This window comes from Micropterus dolomieu, linkage group LG12, assembly GCF_021292245.1.
Source record: "Micropterus dolomieu isolate WLL.071019.BEF.003 ecotype Adirondacks linkage group LG12, ASM2129224v1, whole genome shotgun sequence".
Taxonomy (NCBI): domain Eukaryota; kingdom Metazoa; phylum Chordata; class Actinopteri; order Centrarchiformes; family Centrarchidae; genus Micropterus; species Micropterus dolomieu.
The window spans coordinates 36,401,831-36,428,213 of record NC_060161.1 but is presented as its reverse complement, the minus strand read 5'-3'; the positions used below and the strand labels follow the sequence as shown (position 1 = coordinate 36,428,213).

General features: G+C 42.0%; 3 protein-coding genes and 1 long non-coding RNA gene across 4 annotated transcripts in view; 3 read left to right on the top strand and 1 right to left on the bottom strand.

Annotated features, from left to right (window-relative positions):
• Positions 1 to 870, top strand: part of LOC123979967 (low affinity immunoglobulin gamma Fc region receptor III-like) — a 3,122-nt gene extending 2,252 nt beyond the window's left edge. The window contains exon 4 of the mRNA XM_046064078.1: positions 745 to 870. Coding sequence (XP_045920034.1) covers positions 745 to 870 — 126 coding nt within the window. The remainder of the gene's footprint in view (positions 1 to 744) is intronic.
• On the top strand, positions 701 to 4,007 carry LOC123980237 (NF-X1-type zinc finger protein NFXL1-like). The gene is made up of 4 exons (XM_046064535.1): positions 701 to 849; positions 2,569 to 2,649; positions 2,721 to 2,774; positions 2,911 to 4,007. Exons 2-4 carry the CDS (start codon positions 2,572 to 2,574, stop codon positions 3,103 to 3,105), a joined length of 327 nt encoding a protein of 108 aa, XP_045920491.1. The 5' UTR covers positions 701 to 849; positions 2,569 to 2,571; the 3' UTR covers positions 3,106 to 4,007.
• A 3,769-nt stretch (positions 4,008 to 7,776) lies between these two features.
• On the bottom strand, positions 7,777 to 17,543 carry LOC123980255. Its single transcript, XR_006827440.1, has 3 exons — positions 17,337 to 17,543; positions 10,362 to 10,571; positions 7,777 to 8,133 (listed from the first exon to the last, which is right to left on the bottom strand). It is a non-coding gene; the product is annotated as an uncharacterized LOC123980255 (long non-coding RNA).
• The window catches only part of corin (corin, serine peptidase), a 30,887-nt gene continuing 12,420 nt past the window's right edge, over positions 7,917 to 26,383 (top strand). The window contains exons 1-8 of the mRNA XM_046064431.1: positions 7,917 to 7,982; positions 10,424 to 10,574; positions 17,613 to 17,951; positions 20,035 to 20,146; positions 21,791 to 21,895; positions 22,845 to 23,137; positions 23,256 to 23,369; positions 25,914 to 26,021. Of these exons, the coding sequence (XP_045920387.1) occupies positions 7,920 to 7,982; positions 10,424 to 10,574; positions 17,613 to 17,951; positions 20,035 to 20,146; positions 21,791 to 21,895; positions 22,845 to 23,137; positions 23,256 to 23,369; positions 25,914 to 26,021 (1,285 nt within the window). The 5' untranslated portion in view covers positions 7,917 to 7,919. The remainder of the gene's footprint in view (positions 7,983 to 10,423; positions 10,575 to 17,612; positions 17,952 to 20,034; positions 20,147 to 21,790; positions 21,896 to 22,844; positions 23,138 to 23,255; positions 23,370 to 25,913; positions 26,022 to 26,383) is intronic.

Genomic DNA, 26,383 nt, shown 5'->3' with positions numbered 1-26,383 from the left:
GTAGCGGGACACGGTGCGTCGTATTGGAATAGGCGGCGACGTAGCGGGACACGGTGCGTCGTATTGGAATAGGCGGCGACGTAGCGGGACACGGTGCGTCGTATTGGAATAGGCGGCGACGTAGCGGGACACGGTGCGTCGTATTGGAATAGGCGGCGACGTAGCGGGACACGGTGCGTCGTATTGGAATAGGCGGCGACGTAGCGGGACACGGTGCGTCGTATTGGAATACGCTGTGATTTGTGGTTGAGCTGTGATGGGTCTTTATGGATGAGTTGGGGAAAAAAATAAATCCACTGCAACTTTTGAGACTGTTTAACAGGGATTTAAAATAAGTTCTAACTAAAGATGTTAAACACAAAAGAGGGCAAATGGTCATAATTACAGAGAAAAACTGCTTTGGAACAGAGTGTTTGTTTCCTGCATTTTGTTTCTATCTGCATATCTGAAACGTGTCACGTACAGAGCTGGATTTTAAGCCAAACTGCGCAGTTAAATTGAATTATTCCTGCTTCGAAATGCAGACTGATGGTTCTGAGTTTTAGTCGTCCAGGAAAGATTCGTTGATCAAAGAGAAAAACAAAAAGAGAGAGACAGTTTGTTTTCACTGATGTAACAGGCCATTTCATGTTTCCTCTGGAGAAACCCCAGACTCTTTGTTCCCGTCTGATCCCTGGAAAACGTTTCTGCCTCGCCGAGAGAAGCAGAGTGTGATGGAAGTGTGTTTATTCTCTCTGTGTGCAGCTGAGCTGTGGCCATCGCTGTAAGCAGGTGTGTCATCCAGGAGTGTGTGAGGAGAAATGTCAGCAGAAGGTGAAGCTCCGATGTCCCTGCAAGAGGATCAAGAAGGTGCACCATGGTTATTCTTAGTTTAATGTCATTTCAACGTAATATGTGAGAAATTCATTTATTTCCAGGATAAAACCCCCTTGAGATGTACCATCTCGTTTTCGAGGGGGTCCTGACCAAAGACACACAATAATATAAAAATACACAATATATACAGCAAACATCAAACACACAATAGTAAACATTTCAAGAATACAAAAAATAAACAAAATATAAAGACATTTACTCATCACCTTGCACATGCCACAAACTCTAGACACCAACACTAATAGTAAAAACAGTAGAGTCTAACAGTAAGTAGCAGTAATTAACAGGAGCAGTCTGTTGTAAGGTGAATGATAAGAGCATTCTTAAATGAACCTAGATACTTGTTGATGTCAAGAAAATTGGTAGATTGTTCCAGTCTCTATGAGCCTTAACCACAAATGCTTTTTTTCCTGTTTCTAGTGTAGTTTTTGGAACATGAAAAAAAAGATTGTTATTGCTTCTAAGATTATAAATATGATTAGAGTTATGCAAAATAAAAAACTCTTAAAATTAATACATTTGAAAAGACACTGGTACCAGTGTAACTGTCTTCTTTTATCAAGAGAAAGCCACTGCAGTTGATTGTACACAATGGTGGGTTTGAAAGTCACAGTTCAGAATAAATCTGCACAAACTATTACATTTAACATATAACATCATAAGATCAGTTTTTGAAGCATTTTGATACCTAATCAATAACAGGTAATAACAACTGAGATACCAGCCTCTTTTTTACATTCATGGCGAAACAGTTGTTTGACCTGTAGAAAACCCCAATAGAACAGCCATCTTATTACATATAATCAATATGCTTTTTATATGATAATTCAGAGTCAATCCATAGCCCCAGATATTTAACACAATCAACCTTAGTAAGTAGGGCACCATTAGATGTGGAAATTGAAAGATTATGGGGATTTTCTTCAAAACAAACATTAAAAAAATTGCTAGTTGAGCTGCTAGCATGTTGTCTCATTAGCCAGCTTCGCCAGTAACGTTAGTTACCTGGTAATGAAGCTATGATGTGTGATATAACGTTACCATACGAGAGAGATTAACAGAGCGGAGGACGGCATTTTGGAGTTGTTGTCAATCGTCATGGAGAAATCCTGTTAAAACTCGTCGCTTCTGTTAATGTCAGAGCCGTCATCACTAGTCGACCCCTTGGCCCTTGTTACTCTGTTTTAAGGGCCAACAGGTGGTAGGGACAAGTGGCTCTGCCATAACATCTGTCTCTACAAAGCTGCTGTGTTTGGTTGTACGTAATAAAGTGGCCACTGGACAGAGTTTAAACGGCCTTAATAAGGTGATAGTAACTAGATCCATTTTTGGGACCAATGCCGATTTAGAAAATTTTTGGATTTAGAAATTCGATATTGCAATAGTGCCCTCTGGTGGACAAACAATACAACAACAACACTCGTATAATGATTGAAGGATCCGTCTCCAGTCTCCCTCTCTCTTTTTCAAATTGTCTTTTATCAGCTGTTATAAACACAGAAACCAATTAATCGTCTAGCTCTAATAATAACTTGACTCTAACTGAGATACTTTTTAACAGACGCAGCTGCTGTGATTTATTCAAATTCAAAAGATCAGAACGATAATAATAATCTTTGTTCTTTCATAAACATACGTAAGTTAGTTTGTTGATTATTTTTGTGTAATTTTCTGGCCCGTTTGTGTCTTTAGGAGATGCCGTGCGCTCTGTCGGCTGAGTGTGTTGTTCAGTGTGACGACGCCTGCAAAGACCAGCAGAAGAAAGTCAGCCAGGTACACAAACACACACCCGTACAGGAGTGTGTCACACCTGGATACACACTAACTACTGTGTGTGTTTTCAGATGAAGGAGGCGGAGCAGAGAGCAGCTGAGGTGGAGGAGCAGAAGAAACTTCAGGTCAGTCTGACACTTGGATCATCACACATTATTCAAACTGTAGCCTGCTGTTGGTGAGATTATAAAAAGTAACTCAGTCGGATTTTAAGTGGTAGCCCTGATGAGAGTCTGATTGTCTCTGCTCCTGTGCGTTCAGGAGGAGCTGGAGGCGTTCGAGAAGCGTCAGCAGCGAGGAGGTCGGAGGAGTAAGAAGAGGGGGAGGAGGGAGGAGGTGGATGATGAGGAGTCGAGGGCGCGGAGGTGGTGGAGGAGGTGCGCCGCCTACGTCCTCGCCCCGTTGGGCGGAGCTCTGCTTTCCGCCGCCGCCTACTACCTCCTCACCACGCCCTGAGCCGACACGTCAGCATGCGTGTGATAAAGGATAATGTTTCTACTTTCACTCTACTGTCTTCAGATGTTTCGTTCTCCTGCTGCCTCCACTTCTGTTTCATTTAACCCGTCCTCCTGTTTCAGACCGCTCTTTGTGATTTTGGTTTATCTTCTTTCGGTCTCAGATTTATTTTGCTGCTTGATTCTCTAACTTGATATCAGTCCTTGTGTTGAGCTGTTTTTCTTTTCAGAGTAGGAGTAGCTTTAGTTTAGTCCCCATAGCAACACAAGCTCTACTAAAACAACAAAAAACTACATCATCCAGACATCTCAAAGTCATTAATTAGTGTTAAATTGCTGAACTAGAGCTGATTATTTTTATAATCGATTGTTCTAATAAACAGTAAAAACAAAGAAAAGTAAGCTGGATCCATCACTTTCGTTTTGCTGTCGGTTAATTAACGGACGCAGCTCCAGTCCGAACACACGTTTTTAATGCTTCACAGATGCTTCGTTACCAACTTACAGCCTCTGAGAAATGTCACGGTTATCACATCTTAGCACACGGCAGTGTAAAAGTGGTTAACGTTTTGACTACCTGGGATTGTCCCCAGTTGTGTTGAGAAGTTTTGACTCACTGTGAAGAGCTGCGCTCGTCTGTTAGCTCACTAGCTACACGTTAGGGAGTGAAATCTGAATCATTTTCAGCAGATACAATAAACACATTTGTGAAACCAGCTTTTTGCAAAATACAAACCTCCGTTGTGTTTCTTGTTTTCTCTGTGTGGTAAACTCTAAAATATGAATTTAATTTCAGTAAAAGTGATTATTTCAGGATGGCGAGCACATTCTTGTAATGTTTGACCAACAAAGAGAGAGTGAACACTCTGTACCACAGATCATCAGTAAAGTATATTGATATGACCTTTGACCTGATGTTTGTCTCATTTCAGCAGAATCTGATGCACTGTGACTGATTACAAATCTTTCAGGTGAGACTCAACACAAAGTGAATTACTGTGCGAGACACAGGTGCATCCAGCTGTAAAGACAACAGGAAGTTGGTGATTGTAGTTTGAGCTGCAGCGGCTCTGACGGAAAACTATAATTTGTCGAGTCGTAACTCGGTTAAATCTGAACACACGATGCACGTTTTTAGATTCAGTGTGACTTACACTTCCTGAGGATCACTAACTCTTTTGTCCATTGCGAATAAACGTCCTTAAAGCCGGGCAGAAGCATTTAGTTAGTTGTTCAATTGTCTTTACGTCCCGACAGCGATCAGTAAATGAAATGATTTGACACAGAAATGAAAAGAATCCAGCGTCGGTGGCCGTCACGGGGCTGAAAGAAGCTACACTGCAAGTGAACATGTCTCGTGTTTTCTTGGATGGAGGATTTTTTTTAAGTTTGAGACTTTCAAAATCCAGCCGTCTGTTGTTTCGACATTATCTATCCCAGCTTTAAATCCACTGACAAATCATATAAAAGACTTTTATGCCCACTGTTAAACACGGTAGCTGCAGCAAGTTGGCAACTGACTGACTGTGTGTTTGGCTCATGATTCTGATTTCAATACTCTCCAGGAACTTTATAATTTCCTCCATACAGGTGTTTTTTATTTTCTGGTCTTCACGTGTCCATGATGTGGAGTCATAAACCTGCCTCTTTACCGCCACTGATATGCTCTTTGCTTTGAGTCTAAACTCGCATTCAGAACTGATCAATACAACTCAGATTATCAGCAAAAGCTGAACAAGAACTGCAAGTGTGGATGGTGTCAGTTTGGTTTTCACACAGCGGGGAAGGAAAGTAACAAAAAAAACACTGAACTTGAGAATATTTAGGCTTGAAATTATTTAATTTACAGACACAATCAGCGATGTTACAGTAAATCAAAGTGCAGCCTCCACAGGATTCTGCTTTCGCTCCTGTTTGTTTTAAATTACAGCGACAAATAATTAAATCCCAAGTTATTTTCTAAAGAACGCCACAAATGATGTTTGTTGTTTCATTTACCTTCAGGATTCTTCTATAGTTTAAAGTTTGCTAATGTACAAAATGAAAATCAATTTAGGAACCTGTGAAGAAAGTTCCTTACTGATGTTTACGAACAGTCACTGTCCATCAGCTGATTATAAAGGTTGGTGGTTCATCATTTTTAAATTTTAATTACAGATTTAGAAACAACAGTAAATTTACTTTGAGTGTTTTTCCACAGTTCTGTAACGAGAAATGAGCCGGACGTGAAGATATTCAAACAGAAACGACTTGACCTTCGAGAATGGCTTCATAAGTGACCACACTGAGCGTAACAACATAACTTTATTGATACAACATGTAGAGACGAGCTGAGAAAAGCTGTCACGCGGTCCTTCACTCTGACGTAAAGTGCGATTGAAACTTGCAGAAAAGCTAGTAAATGGGTCTTGAGTTGAGGTGCTATCTGCGCCAAAGAAGCAAATATTTACATCAAAGTTAGGTTTGTTTTTTCTTCAAAGTCAACTTTATTGTCAATTTGACAAAAACAATAATTTAAAAGTCAAACAGTAATTAAATTATTTACAATCAGTTAACATAAATATTGCACAAGTCCTGTGCAAAATCTGTCCATGTGAGTATCCAGTTATTATTTTGAGTTTTGGCAGTTCTTTGTATTAAGGTTGCTGGTGCTGGACGTGGGTGGAGGATTTGCATTTAGGATTTTTTTTTTTTTGTTATTACTGTTGATTACATTTATAATTAAATGTGCAGAGCAGTAATTTACAAACGCAAATGCTGGCAGCTTTACCAATGTAATCCTGCTCAGCAGGGTTGGGCTTGGCCAGTACCTGGATGGGAGACCTCCTGGAAAACCTAAGTTGCTGTTGGAAGTGGTGTTGGTGGGCCAGTAGGGGGCAGTCTTCCCTCTGTTCCTAATAATAAGATAATAAAAAGAAGTGCAGTGATGAGGACACTGCGCTGTAGGAGCTGCTGTCCTTCGGATGAGACATTAAACCGAGGTCATTAAAGATCCCATGGCACTTGTCGCCCATGGTTAATAATTCCCAACCTGGCTTTCACCATCTGGCCGTCTAATCATCCCCCCTAGTAATTGCCTCAATGTTTCTCTCTCTGCCTCAAAAACTGATGTGTGGTGAGCGTTCTGGCGCTAAATGGCTGCCGTGCATCACCCAGGTGGGTTGAGGTGAGTCCCCCCCGCTTCACTGTGAAGTGCTTAGAGTTTCCATGATAAAGCGCTATATAAATGTAATGCATTATTTTTATTATTATTATTATGAAACCTAACTTGAAGTCAGCTAAAATGGGCCAGTTTTTGGTAAGTGACTAATCTAATAATAAACTATACATGACATCTAGTCCCTGCGACCCTGTACGCAGGATAAGTGGTTGACGATGGATGAGATCTAATCTAAAAAAACGTACAATTGTTTTGTAAAAATGAGAGTTTGAGTATCAGCATTTTGTCTCTGTTGCCAGCTGGTTAAATTAAAGGTAAAGAGAGAACAACACAGTAATTTTAGCTGAAATCATTTAAATGTTTGCAGGAAACTGACATTATTGTCTTTGGTGTGAACCAGTAACAACATCTTAAATACAGTTCATGCAATAAAAAGTTAAAACAATATTTAAATTAAAAATGAACCGGTTGTGTTGTATGGGTGTGAGTTTCTGCACATTGGTGTCTTTGTGTCGGAGTTGTGCTTAAAGTAATTTAAAAATATATTTTAGTAGTAGTATTTTTAGTTGACATGGATATGTCTCCATAGGGACCTATGAACCTGTTTTGCACCCTTAATTTCTTTGTAAATTTTCAGTTAGCTTGTGTGTGTGTTTACATGTGGCCCATAATTACAAGTTTCTTGTCTTGGGCATTGAGGACTAGGGATTTTATTTCAAGCCCACACTGAGAACATGGATAAATTGCTTTTGCATTGTCTGATTTATTTGTTAACATCCTAACTTTGATTGGATGTAAAACCTATTGCTTCAAATACAACCAATAACCCTAATTAAAAATGTGTGTTGTTCCCGTTAATGACTGTCCGTGATGGTAAGCATGGAAAAGGAGTGTCGAATAAAGATGCTTAACTTGATTTCTGCTCTTAGTGTTTGTATGTGGGTGTTTTAATGGGATTGTGGATCTGTCAAATAAATTTGAGAAGTCTGCTACCTATGATCTCGATCCAACTGGGCTTTGGTCTTGAATCGGTCTTTCCCTCCCACCCTGCCTGTAGCTTGTTTTTTGTTTGTTTGCCTGGATTTGTTTAGTGAATCGCCACAAAACGTGGGACGCCCATATTTAGGTTTAATGGTAGAGTTGTGATAAATGTGAAAGGCATTTTAAAATCTTCTGAAACCTGGAGGTTCAGGCTTCACACCGGCTCTCCTTTTCTTTGTGTCTTGAAGTTGCCTTAAAGTTTTGGCCGGACAAAACGTCCTCACTTAGAGGGTGTAAAATTTAATTAGTGCTCACAAGGATACAAGTGCAACACACACACACACACACAGAGGCACGCGGTGTAGCTAAAGTTGTGTGAGTGTGTGTAGCTACCAAGAGTGTGTTTTGGGGTTTAAGACACACACAGAGGCACGAGGCTCATGTCGCAGCATGCACTTGACTGTAAAGTGTGTTTAATCCCATGTTAAGGCTTCCTCACGTGCGTTAGAGAGAGAGAGAGGGGGGGGCAGAGCGACACTGACATTCACCGTGGAGAGAGAGGGAGGGAGAGTCTGAGGGGGCGGAGCCAGCGCGTCTCGTGCTCTGTTAGTTAGCGGAGCTGCTCCTGCAGGCAGAGGGATGGTCTCGCGCTCAGCGGCGGGCAGCATCAGGTCATGTTGTCCGCGCGGCTGGAGACCTGCCCGCGTGTCACCTTCAGCGGAGCTGGATCTGTAACGGTGAGTCTCTCTCTCTCTCTCTCTCTCTCCCCGCTGTCTGTGAGGCTCTCTCTGCCTTCTCTCTGTGCTGCTGTCCTTGTGTCTGTCCTCTGTCCTCTGTCCTCCTCCGTGTCTCGGCTCCTGGTCCCGAGAGCTGCTCTCTGTCTCACCTCTGAGAATCAGAAAACAGAGGCTGAAACTCTTCACAAGATGATGATGCCTTTAATAACCCGCCGGGTGAGCATGATGGAGAGGGTTTTCTTCTTCTCTCTCAGCCCAGTAGAAACTGAGTTGAGCCGCAACTCTTATTTTAATCAGTCTGTTACTGCTGGTTAACCTATAAACTCTATTTACTTCTGAGGTAACTTACGATTTCTGTCAGTCTGCTGTTTATTATCTCGACTGATGAAGTAATAGTTTGTAAAATGTCAGAAAACTGTGATGCGCACGTTTTGATCAAAATACAAAGATTTCCTGTTTATAAAGCAGAAAAGCTGTAAATTTACATCTGAGAAGCTGGAATCATTGAACCTTTTGATTGAGCAACTATTTGACGATTATTAGGTATTTTTTTTTACAGACGATAATTAACTAATTAATTAATCGATTAATCATTACAGCTGTCTGTTGACCAGACTTTGAGAAATCACTTTAAAAGCAGTTATCTATAAAATGTACATGCAAATAGAAATATTTATTGATTAAATAGTTATTTTTATTTAATTATTTCAAATGTTGTCATGTTTTAAGGTAGTTTTGTTGTATTTAGTGAATCTGAAGATATTTAAGGAGGCTCTCCCATCACCCAGAGTCCTTTGATGCATTATTAATGTAAAACTAATGATTCTGCAGCGTTATCAGGTCTGAACCCTCAAACAGCACTTTGAAGAAGGACCAGACAAAATGTCCTCTCTTTGAAAGTCCACCTGCAGAAAATAAACTGCTAAAAAACGGAGTGACCGTAAAACATCTCCTGCTTTTATATTTCATCTCATTATAAACTTAATCCAATTGTCTTTTCTGTGTCAGACACCGTAGAATCAATCTGGTGCTTATTTAATTTTAGTTTTCTCTGTTTTATACACTAAATGATCAATTGATCAGTCCTCTCAATAAAGACAAGGTTAGTTAACAATAAAAATCTTTAATAGTTAAAGCCCTGAAACACAATTATTGCGTTTCTAACCCTAACATATAAAGGAGACACAAAGTAAATAAACCTGTAAATTTCATTATATTTAGGGCTGCAACTGTTTCCATTATTGATTTATCTGCTCATAATTTTCTCTATTAATCGATTAGAGTAATCAATTAGATTAATAATTTTGCCTATAAAATGTCGGAAAATGGTGAAAAAAGACTATAATTTCCCACAGGTGACATATTAAATTTCTCAGTATATCGCTCTGGTTATTCAGTTTTTCTACTACTACTGATGAAAATAAATATGTCGGGCTGATGTGATTACTCAGTTAATAAAACATTTCAACATTTTTCACTATTTCTCAAACCCAGTTATAAATGCGATTAATCGAAAAAAATGCAACTCTTTTCAGACGCAGAGTAATAAAGAGTTATCAGCTGAACTGTTGTCTGTATGAAGCGTCTTAAAGACACAATAGACTAATAAATATTTCATTTTAAAACAAAGTTTTTATCTTGTTTTCAGCTTCCATTCCTCCTCTAATTCGACCTTCAAAATAAAAGCCTTTCTTTAAATAAGTTCCTTGATGTAAGATATGTAAGATGTGTTTAATTGCTCTCCTCTGAATCAATTTTTAAAGTTTGCTTTTGGAAAGCAAAGGTCGTGGACATTATTTAAAAGGAACACAAACAAATCGATAAATCGATAAAAAAAGAGAATGAACTGAAAATGAAATAATCATTAAAAACATCTTCGTTTTATGAGCACAGAAAAAGGAAATACAGAGACGATCGCTCAAACATCAATAACTGCAGGTGTTTGTGTAAATATACAGAGTCATTATGAGTCAATATGTGGAGGGGGGGTTGTGGAAATAAATAAATCAACGTATTAAACAGAGGGGGATCCAGAGAGAGAGAGCGGTGGAGCGAGCAGTATTTATAGCGGTGGGGTTGCTGTGTGGTGTTGAGTGTCGACTCGTCGTCATATCGCTTCAAAAATAACTTCAGCGCATCCAACGGAAACTCTGAGGGGACAGAAACACCCGGGTCACCCTCCCTCTGCTAGTTAAAAATAACCTGGGGGGGCGGGGCTTAAACTGGACTTAGAGTAGGGTTAGTGTGGCGTTCCCCAACCTCGAGCACTCCTTCAGCCAACGCTACTTCCTGCTGTGACATCACCCAGAGACCCAGATTTGTGTGAAATAAATTCTCTGATGGTCAGAAACCAGCCGCAGCCTCTGATGGCGCACTAACCTGGAATCAGTTGGCAGAGAGAAAGTCAGATGAAAGTGAACTCATCTTAGTGTGTCCTCCAGACTCCGGCTCGAGGACCCGAGGCCGGGATGGGCGGGGAGGCGTGTCCTCACAAGCTGGGAACGACCAATCATCTTCGACTTCTCCGCTACATCCTGATTCCCACTGTGAGCCTGCTGGCCGGTCTGCTGCTGCTCGTCCTGGCCCTCACTGGTATGGCAACACACACACACACACAGCTGTGTTTCCATAACTACAGAGGACATCGTCTCCTGTAGAGTCGCCCTACCCACCACCTGACCAGCCACAAAAGTCCTAACACTAAAATATAATGATTTACTTTATAGGTATTTAGCATTTTGTCTCCACAAGGAAGACAAACCCCCATAATGTGACTGATTTATGTCCCCACAACATCAGTAACATCACACTAGTGTTGTGGTACTCAAGACCGGTCTTAAGTGTGTTGAATAATGATGCTGACATAGATTTCAACTCTTAGTGTTTGTATGTGGGTGTTTTACTAGGAATGTGGATCTTTCAGATCATGTGGGGAACTGGTCTTGACTCGGTCTCAGCCCCTAAAAGTCTTGGTCTTGGTCTCGGTTTGGGCGGTTCTGACTACAACACGAGCACAAACAAATTCAAGCGCTACTCAATCTGCAAGTCGACCTTTGACCTTTTGTTGTGTTTTTAACCACCAGATGGAGATAAAGAATGACATTTGGTGTCATTTGACGTCCAGGTCTGAAAAGTGAAGCTAATGTGGAAGTTCCTTTAACCTGCATTATTTCTAATGGCCAGCAGGGGGCGACTCAAAAAGAAATCAGATTGTGTTGTAGTCTATGGTAAAAGGACCCACCTGATTTATTACCTCAGTTAAAACTTTCCTAATGAGTTCATGGTCTCAGTTTCAAGTCTTCTTCAGCACAACATGATGTTCATTCAGTAAATTATGGTCCCATTTAGAGGAAAATAGTCCAGAAATCGGCGTATGATTTAGGGTGGGGATACCTTGTGATCGACAAGTTGCTAGCATGGCGGCCTGTCAATCAGGATAGAGGCGTATCTGCTGCCCGAGTACATTTAACCAGCCGCGTTGAAAAAGCTTAGGAGCCGGCTGCTTAGTCTTTCCATTTTGTTTAAAGCCTGTTTTTAGCTAGCCAAAATTAGCAAAACGGGAGTCCACAAACCAATGCGTGACGTCACGGTGACCATGTCCACCTCTTTTATGGGCTGTGGCAGCTGTTTCAGAGTAGTCGTGGCACAAATCCAACATACCAGTATGAATGAAGGTGGTGACAGTAAGGGGATCCAGCTGAACTACAAATACAGTTTCACACGGCCACAATAACTGACTGTAGGCTGAATGATGCAACATGTGGGCATAAAATAATTAAACCACATGTTATCCTCAACAGTCATGTGTTCGCTCCTTACAGAGGATCAGTGGATTCAGTAGCTGACTTGCAGACTTCAATGGAGAGTATGTAAGGAATGTGAGAATCACGTCAATGGTCTCAGTGATGTCAAAAAACATATATCACTATGGCAACATGTGCAAGTTAATAATACATTTTGTCATTCTTGTTTGTATCTCTTCTATTTGGGAAATAATTGTACAGCTTCATTAAAGTATTGGTGGACATAAGTTCCTGTGGAGGCAGTGAGTTACACTATATTAAATTAGATTTTGTCAAATGGGCTGCATTAAAATTATGTTCAATTAGCTGTGCAAGTGCAATTTATACTCCTGCGTCGAATTGACGGCGTAGCCCCCTACTCTACGGCATCATCCATGGCGTAGCCTGACATGCACCTCCTCAAAAATCTAACTACACGTCGAGGCGACGATAACATTTTAAAAAAGCTACGCCAGCTGCATGTTTACAATTTTACCCCCATTCACGTTAGCGGAGGGCTAAACCGGAAGTTGGCCAGCTCGCCCGGGAAAAGTCAACACAGTGGACGCTGAAGCGCTACCGCCGACTAGCGTTTGGAGGTTTAATTGCAAAATGACGGAGACACTGACGCACAAGTATAAATGCGTGGCTACTTTCGTAGCCTACAGCGCAGCTACACACATAGACCCTACGCAGGAGTATAAACCAAGCTCCTGCTAGCAGTGAACCCACGGGTTTACAGACGGCTGTGTAGACATGAGAGTGGCGAGCTCGTTCTCATTCCCAGAGCGTATAACACCTTCTGATACCGACGCTTTGAGGGAAGCCCTTTAGTGCCTTTGTTCAACACTAAAAGTACTGCAGTCAGAGGTGGGACGAAAAGTCAACATTGGTTCCTTTTAACGAAGTTATGTAACTTACATAAGTAGCGTTACTTAACTTACGTATTTATGTAAGTAACCATGTTATTTTAACCTGAACGTGATCTTTTTCTAAACCTAACCAAGTAGTTTTAACTAAACCAAGCTGCAATGTCAATGTTAACCAGTGGTTTTATTTTGAAAGTCTATCCGGACGTCGCATATTTATTGTTTCTAACTTCACTGCGGAGCGCTTCACGCACAAAAACAACGCTAAAGGGTACCCAGGGCGCCAAGGGGTCTTGACAAAGCGCCCATATGTGACGCTCCGGGATGAGAACGGGTTGGAGCGACAGCAGGAAGTGGTGAAACCCGTAGTAAGGAAAGGAGGGATGGTTGGATGGAAAGAAGGAAAGAAGGAAAGGAAAGAAAAGATGGACAGTGGAGAGAGATAAAGGATGAAAGGTAGAAAGGAAGGATGGAGGAAAGAAGCAATAATAAAAGGAAGGATGATGGACGGAAAGAAGGAACGTAAGAGAAGAAGAAAGGAAGGATGGAGGAAAGTAGCTAAGGAGGAATAAGAGGAAGGATGGATGTGGACAGACTGATGGAGGACAGTGTGTAGGAGGAGAGATGACACACACACACACACACACACACACACACAGTCATACTCTCAAATTAATTCACAGGCTTGTTAATTACATCACACGTGTGGGTGCGTGCGTGCTTCCTCTCATCACCATGACAGCGGGAGGTCCCTCAGCCAATGAGGAACAGAGTTGCCGTCTCGACAGAAAGAATTTCAAATATTTACGCAGGTAGTAAAACTGGTTCTCCTCCTCCTTTTTATCATTCTCCTTTCTCTGCTCCTTTTCATCATGTCCTCCTCGTTCACTCATTCATCTTTTACTCTTCTGTCCTTTTTAAAATCTCTTTCTTCTGGTCTCTCCTCCTTCGCTCTCCTCGTCTTCTTCATTTCCACCTCCTGTCTCCCACTTTCCTCTTCCTCCATCTTGATTTTTCTCTCTCTCTCTCCCTCCTCCTTTCTCTTTACTTCTTTTCTCTCTTTTTCTCCTCCAGAAAACTAAACATCAAAGATCCTCTTAAGAAGGAACTTTTTATTTATTTATAACAAAACAGAATGTGTGTCTTCCTCACAGCAGGGCTTCTTTCCTTCTCTTTCATCTCCTCTTCCTCTGCAGCTGTTTTTTGTTGTGTCCTCCTCGACTCATTTCACACGCTCAAAGGGCAATAAAGCTGCGTATGTGTGTCCTCTCACCATTAAACACTTAATGGTCTCTTTCAGATCTCTTGGTTCTCTCTGTCTGTCCACGCGGCGTGACCGACGTCCCACTCATCATTTAAAAATAACAGTAATATTCTTTTTGTCTCAGACGCTGTGTTTACAGCACATAATCTGTTAGAAATTAAATGTTACACACGTGCAGATTTAATATCAAGAGTTTCAAACTCTCTTCCAAACCTGAAATATAAACATTAGTGACTGATATTCAGAGAGCAGGGCGGCTGATGGCTGATACGTCAGTATCAAACCATAGATTCATTCCTGCAGAGTACAACCTAATATTCATGTTATCCCATCCAGCAACATGTTGTTTTAGATGGAACATTTATTAATGAATGAAACACTGGGTTCTGCTGCAGATTTGAGAACGTCAGAAGTCATTCAGCTACTGAATTCTCTACAGTATAATAATATGTATTAACTCATTACACCACATTACATCTGCTCTTATTTCAGGTAGAAACGTGTTAACATTTAGAAACATTTAGAAAAGGCGATGGTGACCGAGGGCGTTTAGGGCTCCAAGCTAACTTTTTCACCACTGTGACGGAGAGTGTGCAGAGCCTCGAACGCAGATGTGTCCGCAGGCTTTTTCTGCATGTCGGCCTTGTGAGTGCAGGTATCAGCCCATGATGATGATTACCTCCAGATATCGGCCTGGGGTGCGTTTCCCAAAAGCATCGTTGCCAACTACGGTGGCTACCTCCTTGGTTGGATCTATGCAGTTGCGACGCAAATGTTTCCCAAAACCCTCTTTCGACCTACGGAGGTAATTAAGTTGTTAACTGACATGGTACGAACCATCGTTAAGTGACGCAGGTGTGACCATAGTTCTGATGAATGTTCGTGACCCCTGTCGTTAAGTTGCAGCTCCAGCTCCTGACCTGTGGTTAGAAGCTCAGTTCACGCAGAAGATGCAGTGTTAGGAGGTGGATGTGATATGTTTTAAACAGGGAGGTGAAGCTTTTTTCTAAAAGAATCTGTCCCTATCTGTAGATCATCTACAAACAGCAGGTGTTTTTCTCACAGATTACTGTTCACAATAACTTAATTTAATATTAGTCACCCAGTACAAAGGCTAAAGGACGAAACGGAGAATGTAAAGACAAGACTTTTAATATTACCTTCATGTTTAGGCCTCTGAGGGCCTCTGTTCTCTAGTCTTTATTACAAACATAAATATAAAAAGGGAGAGCATAAGATTCATGAAAGTACCGTAATGAATAAATCCCTGAGAGCTTTTGTTGCCATTATAATAAAGATAAAAAGAGAACTCACAGGATTCAAACCCGCGTCTGTCTCAATACATAACAGTAGCAAACACAACTACTTATCACACTAAGCTATTCTCAAGACCTTGATAATATTTGCGGCCAAGGGATTTATAATAGTGTTAAAGTGTTGAGCCAAAGATACTTTCTTGTATTCGCTAATAGTTCTTAATTGTTTCTTCTCAGTTATACCCTATATTTAGGCTAAATAAAATGATTATGTTAGGCTACATGTTATTTATATTGTTGATTTCATTAATACTATTGTTGATTTTCTTGTTATTGCCATTACGACTATAATATTAAAAGCCTAAATAATAAGTTTTTATATATAAGTTATATAATTATGCTAAAAGCCTAATAATAATGTCACTTACTGTGAACCAAAATAACGTTGAAGTTCGATGCTCGGCCCTGTTCACACAGTTAAGCTCATTTCTGTCAGATGAGACGTTGAATGTTTCCTGCTGGGATCTCGAATATGTACCTTAAATGTTTTAACACGTGAGAGACTCAACGTAAACATGACTGAATATAACTGGCAGGTTTATTTATAGAGAAACATGTACAGGAAGTGCTTCAGAACAGAGGAGGAAACATGTGCATAATAATAATAATAATAACAATAATATATTCACATGTGTCTCCTCCGCAGCAGGAAGCAGGTTACTGAACGACAGCAGCTGGACTGAAACGCCGACTAACAGAGACGCATCTTAATGAGCTGATTATCATTTCATTTAACGCTCCACACTCACATGTTTGAGCTCCTGGCTCTCTGCAGGGTGACTCCAGTTTTCTTTCATATTTTTCTGTATTTAATGTATACATTTTGTCACATGTTCAATTAAATATTTGGCCTTCACTTTATTTGGACGGCCTATAGAAAGTTATATTTGTAACAGTTAATCGTCATTAATCTAATTGTTGATCACCAATGGTTTGGTTTAGGCACAGGAACGTCTTGGTTAGATTATACTTGGTTAGATATTAGTTGATATTCTGTGAAACGTACGGAGGCAGCAGAGCGACTGTTACTAATACAGTTTGTTATATATTCAGTACATGTTGCGTATGCTGCTGTCGTTCTGTGTGTGTGAGGAGGTGTGAACGGTGAACAAATGATCTGTCAGTGACTCATTAAAACACGTCAGCATCGCTTTGTTTTTACATCTAACATTGTTACCAAAAATATGAACGTCAAAACAACTTAACAAGCATGACAGCTTCTGTGTGTGTGTGTGTGTGTCATAGACTGTATGAGTGTGTGTGACAGATGTAAATAAATCAGTCTCTCTGGTTCACCATGGTAACTAGATCGCTCTGACACTATTCATAGAGCTTTTCCACTGAACACACTCAAATACAGGCTGTGTGTGTGTTACATGCCTTTAACAGCACGTTTGTCCTGTTAAAATATTCTCACACACACATTTAGCTCAATCTGGAGCTTGAGATTAAAAAATATCTTGACTCATAAAAGTTTCACTTAGTTAGTAAATGATGAGTTTAATCCTGTGTCCAGAACTACAGAAGATCCCGGGACAACACACTATAAAACTGTTTAAAAACACTGTAAAAAATGTGATTTACCCGGAGAAGCGTCTTTCCGCTTGTGACGTCACCCGTTTTGAAGCCTTGAGTCTGGCCAATAGGGCGCCGCCGTGTTGAGTTTTTGCAACCAGTGGCATATTTGGATGAGATGGCGGAGCTAACGGCCGTGTGCGGCGCTAGCTAGCTTGCTTAGCTAGGTGCATCTGTAACTCACGTTAACTGTCATTTTAATTTTGTCTAGCGAACAACAGTCTTAAAACTAAAATGTACCCACCAGAGAAAGTGAACAGCCGAGTCCCAATAAGCTTTTTCAACGGCGCTGGTTGAATTTACAGAGTGCGTGGTTACTAGTCACTCTAGCCTTGTTGACAGGTTGCCATGGTAACGACTTGTCAATCATAGATAACCCCTCCCTGAAGCATCCTCTGCTTTATGGTCTATTTTCCTCGAAATGGGACCATAATTTACTAAATGAAGATCATGTTGTGTTGAAACTGGCGACTGAGACCATAAACTCATCAGTGTTTACTAATCAATCAGCTGAGAAGTCATTTTGTTAACTGTCATTTTGCTCTTACTTCTGATGGAGCCGGACTTCTTTTTGCAACCAGAAGAGTCGCCCCCTGCTGGATTTACAATAGAATACAGGTTTATGGGACCTCCGCATTCGCCTCAGCTCTCTGACCGGAAGCTTCTTGCTTGGTTGAGTTGCTGGTGTCTCTGTGATTGGCTGTTTCAGAGCGACGTGATTGGCTGTTTCAGACCTCTGAGAGGGGCGACGTGATTGGCTGCGAGTGTATATATTCATCTCTGATCTGACCCTTCCTTACGTCACCTGTGTGTTTCTTCTTCAGGTATATTTGGCAGCAACCTCTTGCACTCCAGCCCCCTCCCCTCCCCCGAGCCCATTGCCGACAGTGACCGTGGTTACCATGGCAAGAGCACAAACCTCTCCTCCGTCCCTGAGACGGAAAACGTCACGGATTCGTCGCGAAACCGCAGCGACGATGACATCACATACGGCCATAAACACGGCGTGGGCACGCCTTCTGCTTCCACCAGCGTACACACAGGCTCCTCCTCCTCACAGGCCACGCCCACCCAGTCCTACACAAAGCCTCCTGAATGGCTGACCTCTGTGACGTCACTGAGCACCACCTGGCCGATCAGCACCACCCCAGCGTCTGACTCAGGTATCAACTAGTCAGCAGGGCTTCATGGGAAATGTTCTCTTCAAGGAATCAGATCTGTCCTTTAGTTCATGATGTTGCCTGTGTCACACCTGAAGATGATGATGGTTGTTTATGTTGCAGAAGAAGTTTCACATTGCAGCTGTAACGTCCCTAAAAACTACAAATCCCACAAGCATCTGCTGTCTCTGTCCACCCTTGTGTCTGTTTTTATCCTTTTCTGTCAAACCCTAAAATCTTATTAGTCTCCATTACTGCAGGATGGACAAGGAGAGACAGAGTGTGTGTGTTGAGTCTCCAGCTGAATTCAGATCTACTGTCCTCTATTCTCCTCTACTGACCTGATGGACTGTGTGTGTGTGTGTGTGTGTGTGTGTGTGTGTGTGTGTGTGTGTGATGATGAATCGTTCATTCAGTTTCTATTTTAAAATTCCCCTCGTCTCTGAGTCTCTCTGTTCCTTCACTGTCCTTCAGTGTGTGTGTGTCTCTCTCTCTCTCTCTGTATTAATGTCTAGTCGAGGTGAATGCTAATGAGCTTCAGACTGTCCTGTCCTCTGACTGGACGCTGGGCGGTCACCTGACTAACCGGACATTTAACCTCCACCTAACTGCTCAGTGTGAGCTAGCTGGTCAGCTAACAGTGATAACGCTAACAGGAATGACAAAGAAAACATGTCAATAAAGACAAATAAATAGATGCCACTTTAAATATTTAGATGTTTCAAAGTTCATGTTGTGATACATTCGGTTTTGGTTTGGTTTCACACTGCAATTCTGCGACCGCTCTACAGGACTTTAAAGGACAGACCTGCGTCCTCTCGTCATCGTCTATGTGGGCTGCGTCTCCCTGTACTTGACATTGATTGGTTTATTAAACAGTTCAGCGGGAATCTCCTGCATTTCAGGAGAAACCAAAGATGTACGTGTCAATGTGTTTGAAAAAATTATCTGTCACGGGAAATTTATAATTGTGTCCTTATTTCTATTTATTTCTCCAGGCATTCGTTTGTTTCCGGTTTACACTTCAACCGCCAAACTTCCTGTAAATAGTCTGAAAGTCTGAACCCTCCAAAAAATGCTTTCACACCAGAAAAAAAACGAACCATGGTTCAGTATGATCCGGACCGAGAATACCTCTTTTTGTCGGACCAAATTTCGTCCGTTTGGTCCGGACCGTGGTCCATGGGAGGTTTCACACCTGCAATTTCTGAAAGTCTGGAATTAGTCACAGATTTCACACATGAAACAAAAATAAAAAGTATTTTATCTGCATGGGATATTTTTTCAGGTGACCGTACAAATCATCATCCTTTTCTTCCTAAATTGATTTAAAATAAATAAATACCTATTAAAATCAGGATCCACTTAAAATAACCACATTTTATTATGGTACAACTCAATTCTATATGTTTTCCTATTTAAATATCTATTTTAAGGCTACAAAAACTAAAAATTCCCCGAGCGCAGCAACACAATGAGGTGCTGGTAGATAGCAGGATAAATCTATGAAAAATCAAAAACAAACTACCGCACACTGATCTGACTTACTACTTTATTTGTGAGCTCACAAATAAAGTAGTAAGTCAGATCAGTGATTTTAAGGCTTTTTGAAAAAAAAATTTGTTTCACTGTGATTTCTTTTATTTATTCATTTATTTATTTCAGGATGACACTTGTTGCGCCATTGTTGTTTGATGATTGGTTGCTCTGTCACTCGGACTCTGAGACTCGGACCAAAGCTGATTCAGAAACCGAGTTAAAAATGAAAGATTAACCGAGAGGAGATTTGAACAGAAATAGTCTAGTCTTCGATATCGACAGGTGTTTCTATTATTCTGTCCAGCCCGTAACAGAAACACGTGTCAGTGTAATGCAGTACAGTTCAACAGAATCAGTTTCAACAACCTTCATGAAGGAGGACTTACCGCACACTGGGCTAGTTTTAGCTAGCTGTACCTAATAAACTGGTAACTACAGCCTCCATACTTCCTGATTTCTTCTTCTTCTTCGTTGTTTGATTGTTGACTTTGACTGTATGCAGTGAAAGATCAGCGACATGTTATACCTCCTCCCTCTCTGTCTCCAGGAGGCTGTCATCTGATTGTGGAGCCTCTGTGTCACATGTTACCCTACAACCAATCATGGCTGTCCTCCTCCTTCACCACGGTCGGGGGCTCAGAGGTCGACATGTTGCTAAGGTAACCACATCCAACGATGTGAGGCATTTCGAAGTATAAGCTGTGTCCGAAATCACCCACTACTCACTAGATAGTGGACTGTATAGTGAGCTCGCCATTTTGTAAGGCTGTCCAAATGTATAGTGATAATTATTATACCCTATATGGTCCACTCAGTATATCCCAGAATGCATTTTGAAAAGTATTGTACAACCGATGGTCACTAACCAAGCCCTAGATACCATCATGCACTGATTTGGTTTGGTCAAGACCCATTGGTGTCACTTTTTTAATGCCAAATATGCAGTGTCCGGTAAGACTTTCAAAATAAAAGTACTTGTTTTGTTCCAAAAACACTCGGTCAGGTTTTGGAAAAGATCATGGTTTGCCTTAAAATAACTTTACTTGCGTCTCTTGAGTTAATAAACGTTACTTGCAACTTAAAATAAAACCCCTTTTTATTTCACACGGGACATGAACACGGGTCTCCTGGGTGAAAGTCCGGTTTTCCCAACCACCTCCTTACTCTTGACTGTATTATTTTATACACGTATCTTTACCGTTCAAAAATGACGAAGGCCTTTTCCCGCTGCGTTGATCTACGGCGTGGAGGTACTCCCCCAACGCATTCTCATCTCAATGCGTCATAACTGTCGCTTTCATACATCGTGACAAAGCGTAATTATTTTACGCTAAAGGTACCCTTCAGCGTCCGTATGAAACGCCACCATTTGCTACGTCCCAGCAACACAAAGGAGGCTAACCCTACCTGCTAGCACAGCTGTAGGGTTAGCCGATCAACATGCATAAAGTCAGTGACTTAGGTTTAGGTACAACCTTTCTGATGGTTATGGTAAAGGAAGGAGGCTTCGGGGGGGTGTCAACACCTTTTAACCCGAATGTAGCTAGCTAGGTAGCTATTGCTAGCTATTGCTACCTAGCTAGCACTTCCGGTCTGTACGAGACGCTAGGTAGCTATTGCTACCTAGCTAGCACCGCACAACCTGTGCGGGTAGCTATTGCTAGCTATTGCTACCTAGCTAGCACTTCCGGTCTGTACGAGACGCCCAGAGCGTCTCATAGAGACGCTGAAGGGTACCTTTGGCGTCAAGGAAGTACGTTTTGTCACTTTAGTGGACACCCTGAGATGAGAACGTTCTGGCTCGCCAGTGCATTACAAAGTGACGCCAAGGGGTCTTGACCACACGTCCATATGATGTATGTGATGACTTGAGAACAGGTTGTGCGGTCAAGTTTAGTGACTCTTTGACAGTAAAACACGAGATGTGCACATAAACAAAGTCTACAGAGGCGGCGATAAACACACAAAGCTTGACTTTACTCATGTGGCAACAGCAAATATTAGATTTACACTCAAAATGTATTTTCCAAAGAGAATTATAATAAACACATATCAAAACGCTACGGAGGCATCGGAGCCAGCTGACGAGACAGGGCTGCTCTCCTGGCAGGACGATGGACACTTCAGAGGGTCCTCAACTCTGAAAATGTGGGAGCTCTGGCTCAAATCCTCTGTTATGAAATGCATGCTGGGATACTTGTCGAAGATCAGCTCCTGATAAACAGGCGGGGCAGGAACACTCGGTGGGACTGAACGTGTCTGTATGTGGACTGTGTCATGATGTCTGTACACTTGTGTCGCAGGTTCTTCAGCTACCTCAGCAGACTGTCCTGCTACAGACACATCATGCTCTTCGGCTGCTTGGTGGCGCTGCCCGAGTGTATCGCCGCTGACGGCATACACAGCAGGTAACACAAAAACAAAAGTAAACATAAAATCTAAAACCCTCTCAGAGTAAGTGGGACCATCAGGTTTATTATGTCGACGTTTCACTGGATACATTTACATTCATTTTACATTTAGCTTTTATCCAAAGCGACTTACAATTGTCAGAATGTCAGAGGTCGCACGCTGCTGGAGCAACTATGGAGTAAGTCTCTGGGACACCTGTAAGTGGGAATTGAACGCGGGTCTCTCACACCAAAGGCATGTGTTTTATCCACTGTTCCATCGCCACCACCACCTTGGGTACAAGTTTTGGATCCGACTGTCTTATCCAACGAAACAAGACCTTTGAAGACGTCGCCTTGGACTCTGGGTGACTGTTCATTGACAGGTAGATAAATCCCATCCATCCATTTTCCGCCGCTTATTTGGGGACGGCTAAGCAAGAGAGTCCAGACGTCGCTCTCCCCGGCAACGTGTTCTGGGTCTGCCTCAAACTCAACAGCAACTCATGTCCGCAGCCTCAGATGTGGAGGTGCTGACTCTCATCCCGACCGGTCCTAAGCCTTCTACAAATCCCATAATCCTCTTGTCAGAGGTCTGAGGGAGTTGGAATATGTGTGCTAATGTAATTAATAATGAAAGAATCTTTCGTTACAGGAGAGGATTCTGGGAAGAGTAGCCAATCACATGTTCAAACGCACACACAAACATACAGTCTGTTGCTCAACATGAATCGCAGCTGTTCAGACTGTAAGTGGGACAGCGAGTGTGTGTTTGTGTGTTTTGAAACCCTCCGAGCCGAGAATATCATCCTTACAACACTCTGAAATTAGAACACACAAGTTCAGCGTCAGTGGCTTCAACTCAGCATGACCTCCGACAGGAGGATTATGGGTATCTGAGTTTTATTGCTGCTGCTTATAACGGACTCCCTGACGTGTGTGTATTTTTCTGTATGTGTGTGTGTAGGCGGGTTGTGCAGCCCTGCGCGTCGTTCTGCGAGGCGGCGAGGGAAGGCTGTGAGCCCTTCCTCCAGATGTTCAACACCTCATGGCCTGAATTCCTGCATTGCTCGCAATTCAGCAGCCTGAACCCTGCTTTGTCACCACCATCATCATCATCATCATCAACGCCATCAACACCTTCAACGCCATCTACGCCATCAACGCCATCAACACCATCAGTGCTGTCATTGTCCATGGCAACAGCAGGCCCCGCCCTTTCCGCCTGCTACACACCAAGACAGATCAAAGGGAAACCCTGTGAGTACACAAACACACACACACACACACACACACACACACACATGTTAGTGCTTTAAACTCTAATCAGACGGTTCGATGACATCGCTGCTCTTCTCTCTCACTGATTGGTCGGCAGCTTTGTGCGGCGGGAAGGACCACTTTCTGTGCGTGACGGGGATTTGCATCCCTCAGAAACTGGTGTGTAACGGGTACAACGACTGTGACGACTGGAGCGACGAAACACACTGCGGTGAGACGCACGCACGCACGCACGCACACGCACACGCACGCACCTCTGTGATCTCTGTAAACAGCAGGGGGAGTTTTTAGCCCGTTGTCGTGGTGATGTGATTGATTGGACGACAGCGGTGAAAGTTTGGGAACTTCTTTGTGACTGAGAGATGGTCGTCATGGCGATGTAAGGAGTAGATAGGCTGAGACCACAGGAATGTAAAGAAAGAGAGAGAGAGATTTTCTCTTTGTCTGTTGATGTCGCTCGCCCTCTTTCTGACCTCGGCCTCCTGAAGAGGCTGATGTTTACTGCCATAAAGGTCGTCGCACACAAAGACAGAGCACTAGAGGAGAAAGACAAAAGAGGATATAAAATGAGAAACGGACAGAAAAGGAAAAGCCAGTAAAATATAAAGAAAGGAGACAAAATAAGAAGAACAAAGACAGAACTGTGAGACGAGACAAAGAAAGAAACGCTACCTGAGGAGAGAAGTGACAACTGAAATGACAAAATGAGTCAAAACGAGAAGGACAATTAAACAAAAAAGAGACAAAAAAGGGGTAAAATACAAAGAAAAATACAAAGAAACAACTCAAGTAGACAAAAATGAGAGACAAAGTGAGAAAGCAAAAAAAAAGACAGAGAAAAAACATTCATACAAGACAAATATAACATCATCATAGAGATCAGATATAACACATACAAGAAAGCATAAAAAAAGGGTCTGTGAGATTAGCTAGTAGATTATGAAGAGCTTTAGATGTACATAAGAGTTTAAAGTGAATCTGCTGTGACACCGGGAGCAGCTGAATCTGCTGTGACACCGGGAGCCCGAGTCCTTCAATCAGCTGGGCGGTGAGATCATGCAGCAGATTTTTCGGATTAGTTGATGTCTGTGAATACGTTTACTGGGGACATGTGACAGGATGGTATTGCAGTCGCATTGACTAAGAGTTAGGAAATGTTTCGCAGATTTAAAAAGGACAATCGGGGAGACATTGCTGCAGTGGCCGGCCCTGACAGTGTTGGAGCACTAGCTGAGATTTTAAGTTGGCCCCCCCCCCCCCATGCCCAACCCTAAAAAGTCCACCTCAGGAGTTGGGGGGTCATCACTCTAGTATCCTCAAGAATTGTTTTAAACGTTCAGCAGCCAAACTCACAATTTTAACATGTATAGATGAACAGCCGAGTCAGTAATCATGGTCAGTAATCAATAAGTGTGATCAGCCTACTCGTCAACCTCAACATCACAGCCGAATTTGGGAGACCAAACCTCTGTGTGTCCCTACACAAACTGTGAGGTTGATTTCTTGAAATGCAAGAGCATTGGTTTTAAGCATTAAACACTTCATTTCCTGCATTGTGCTGTAAAGTTCTGCACCAGTTTATGGTGGAAAAATTAATTCATGAAACACAAAGTTCAGGCGGCAGGTGAAAATGCAAAATATAAAAGATTTATAGAATATATTGCAGTGAGGCTTTCAGGAATTCTGTAGCTATTGTTTAAAATGTTTTCTCAACTTTTCTAATTTAATAAAATCCCTGCTGAGTCAGCACACATGCAGGCATGATTCAGACTTCCCTCCTCTTTTGTGTCTGGGGTTGAGCATGTGGCACCTTTTCACCTCAAATAAGTGAATTTTAATTAGTTAGTTATAAACTAAAAGTTATAAACTCCTGGACTTTAATAGCTCCTGTGTTTTAGCAGGTTTTCTGCTCATGTTCAAAACTTTCTGCACATTCAGAATCTCTCCCACATGCTGGTGTCGCAGCAGCTGGGCTGAGTTGATTCGCGCTGAGTCGAAAACCTTCTCTTGCGGCGCCCCCTGACATTTTGCGCACTAGGCAACCGCCTATGTCGCCTATGCCACGGGCCGGCCCTGCATCGCTGACATGACTGGAGAAAGAAAGGGTGCTGTGCAGGCTGACACCAAGGCTGTAAACCTGTGTGGGGACAGTTGTGATGGCTGCAGACTTAGAGCTGGTGGATTAGTGGTAGTTACTCAGTTTTATTGCTTTTGAATTTCAGGTACTTCATGAAGGATCATGGAGACAGGTGGTGAGGGTTCTGGTATGGAGGGTAGAAGTGGGCTTAGTGGACACAAATAGCTGATTATGGTGGCAGATTTATGTCATATGTGGCGACCTCAATAAAACATTAATAATAATAATAATTATCATATTTCACATGTGCTTACAGGTGCAGCTTCTCTGCCTCTCTCTATGTTGTGTTTCTCGCTGGCAGCTGTCTGTTTTGCTCTCGGTGGGCAGTTAATGTCTGCGCAGGTGAAATAATATAATTTGCTCTTGAGCATGTTTTATCCTACTGACCTATGATCTAAATCTAACGGCATAGAGGAGGCAAGTAATAATCAGGAGTGGCTCCAACACTGAGCCGTGTGGAACCCCGTGAACCGTGGAGCTTTCTGACTGGTAGGAGGCAAACCGCTGATGTTAGGACGACAGGAAGTCAGCTGCGAAGGAAGAGACATGAAGAACAGATGATGACTGATGCTCTCTCTCTCTCTCTCTCTCTCCCTCTGTCTCTCTCTCTCTCTCCAGTGTGTACAAATGAGAAGTTTCGGTGCAACACCGGCCGGTGTCTCTCGCCCGATCTGGTGTGTGACGGTTATGACGACTGTGGAGACCTGAGCGACGAACTCAACTGTGGTGAGAGATTATTTTTTTAGTTTTATTACTATGAGCTCTCACTAGTATTTATTGCTGCTCTTACTTGTATGTATTGTCAGTTGTTGATGCTCTGTTGATGCTTGTATGTTGTTCCTCAAATGTAAGTCGCTTTGGATCAAAGTGTCTGCCAGATGAATAAATGTATTTTGAATAGTGGTGGATTGTCAACCCAACACATTATGGACTCTTAAGTGACAAAAACAATTTAAGTAGCTAAAATATATCATTGAAGTGGGGATAGGACAAGAAAAGTTATTCCAACTTCTTTGAACCAAGGTTATTATAGTTTAGGATTTTTCATTAGTTTTTATTTTTATTTTGTTTTGACTTTTTGTATTCAA

What these genes read in the sequence shown, in the direction of transcription:
- LOC123980237 (XM_046064535.1), top strand. Translation starts at nt 2,572, where the DNA reads ATGCCGTGCGCTCTGTCGGCTGAGTGTGTTGTTCAGTGTGACGACGCC. An exon ending in AGCAGAAGAAAGTCAGCCAG is followed by an intron (nt 2,650 to 2,720) that starts GTACACAAACAC and finishes GTGTGTTTTCAG; the next exon opens with ATGAAGGAGGCGGAGCAGAG. An exon ending in AGGAGCAGAAGAAACTTCAG is followed by an intron (nt 2,775 to 2,910) that starts GTCAGTCTGACA and finishes CTGTGCGTTCAG; the next exon opens with GAGGAGCTGGAGGCGTTCGA.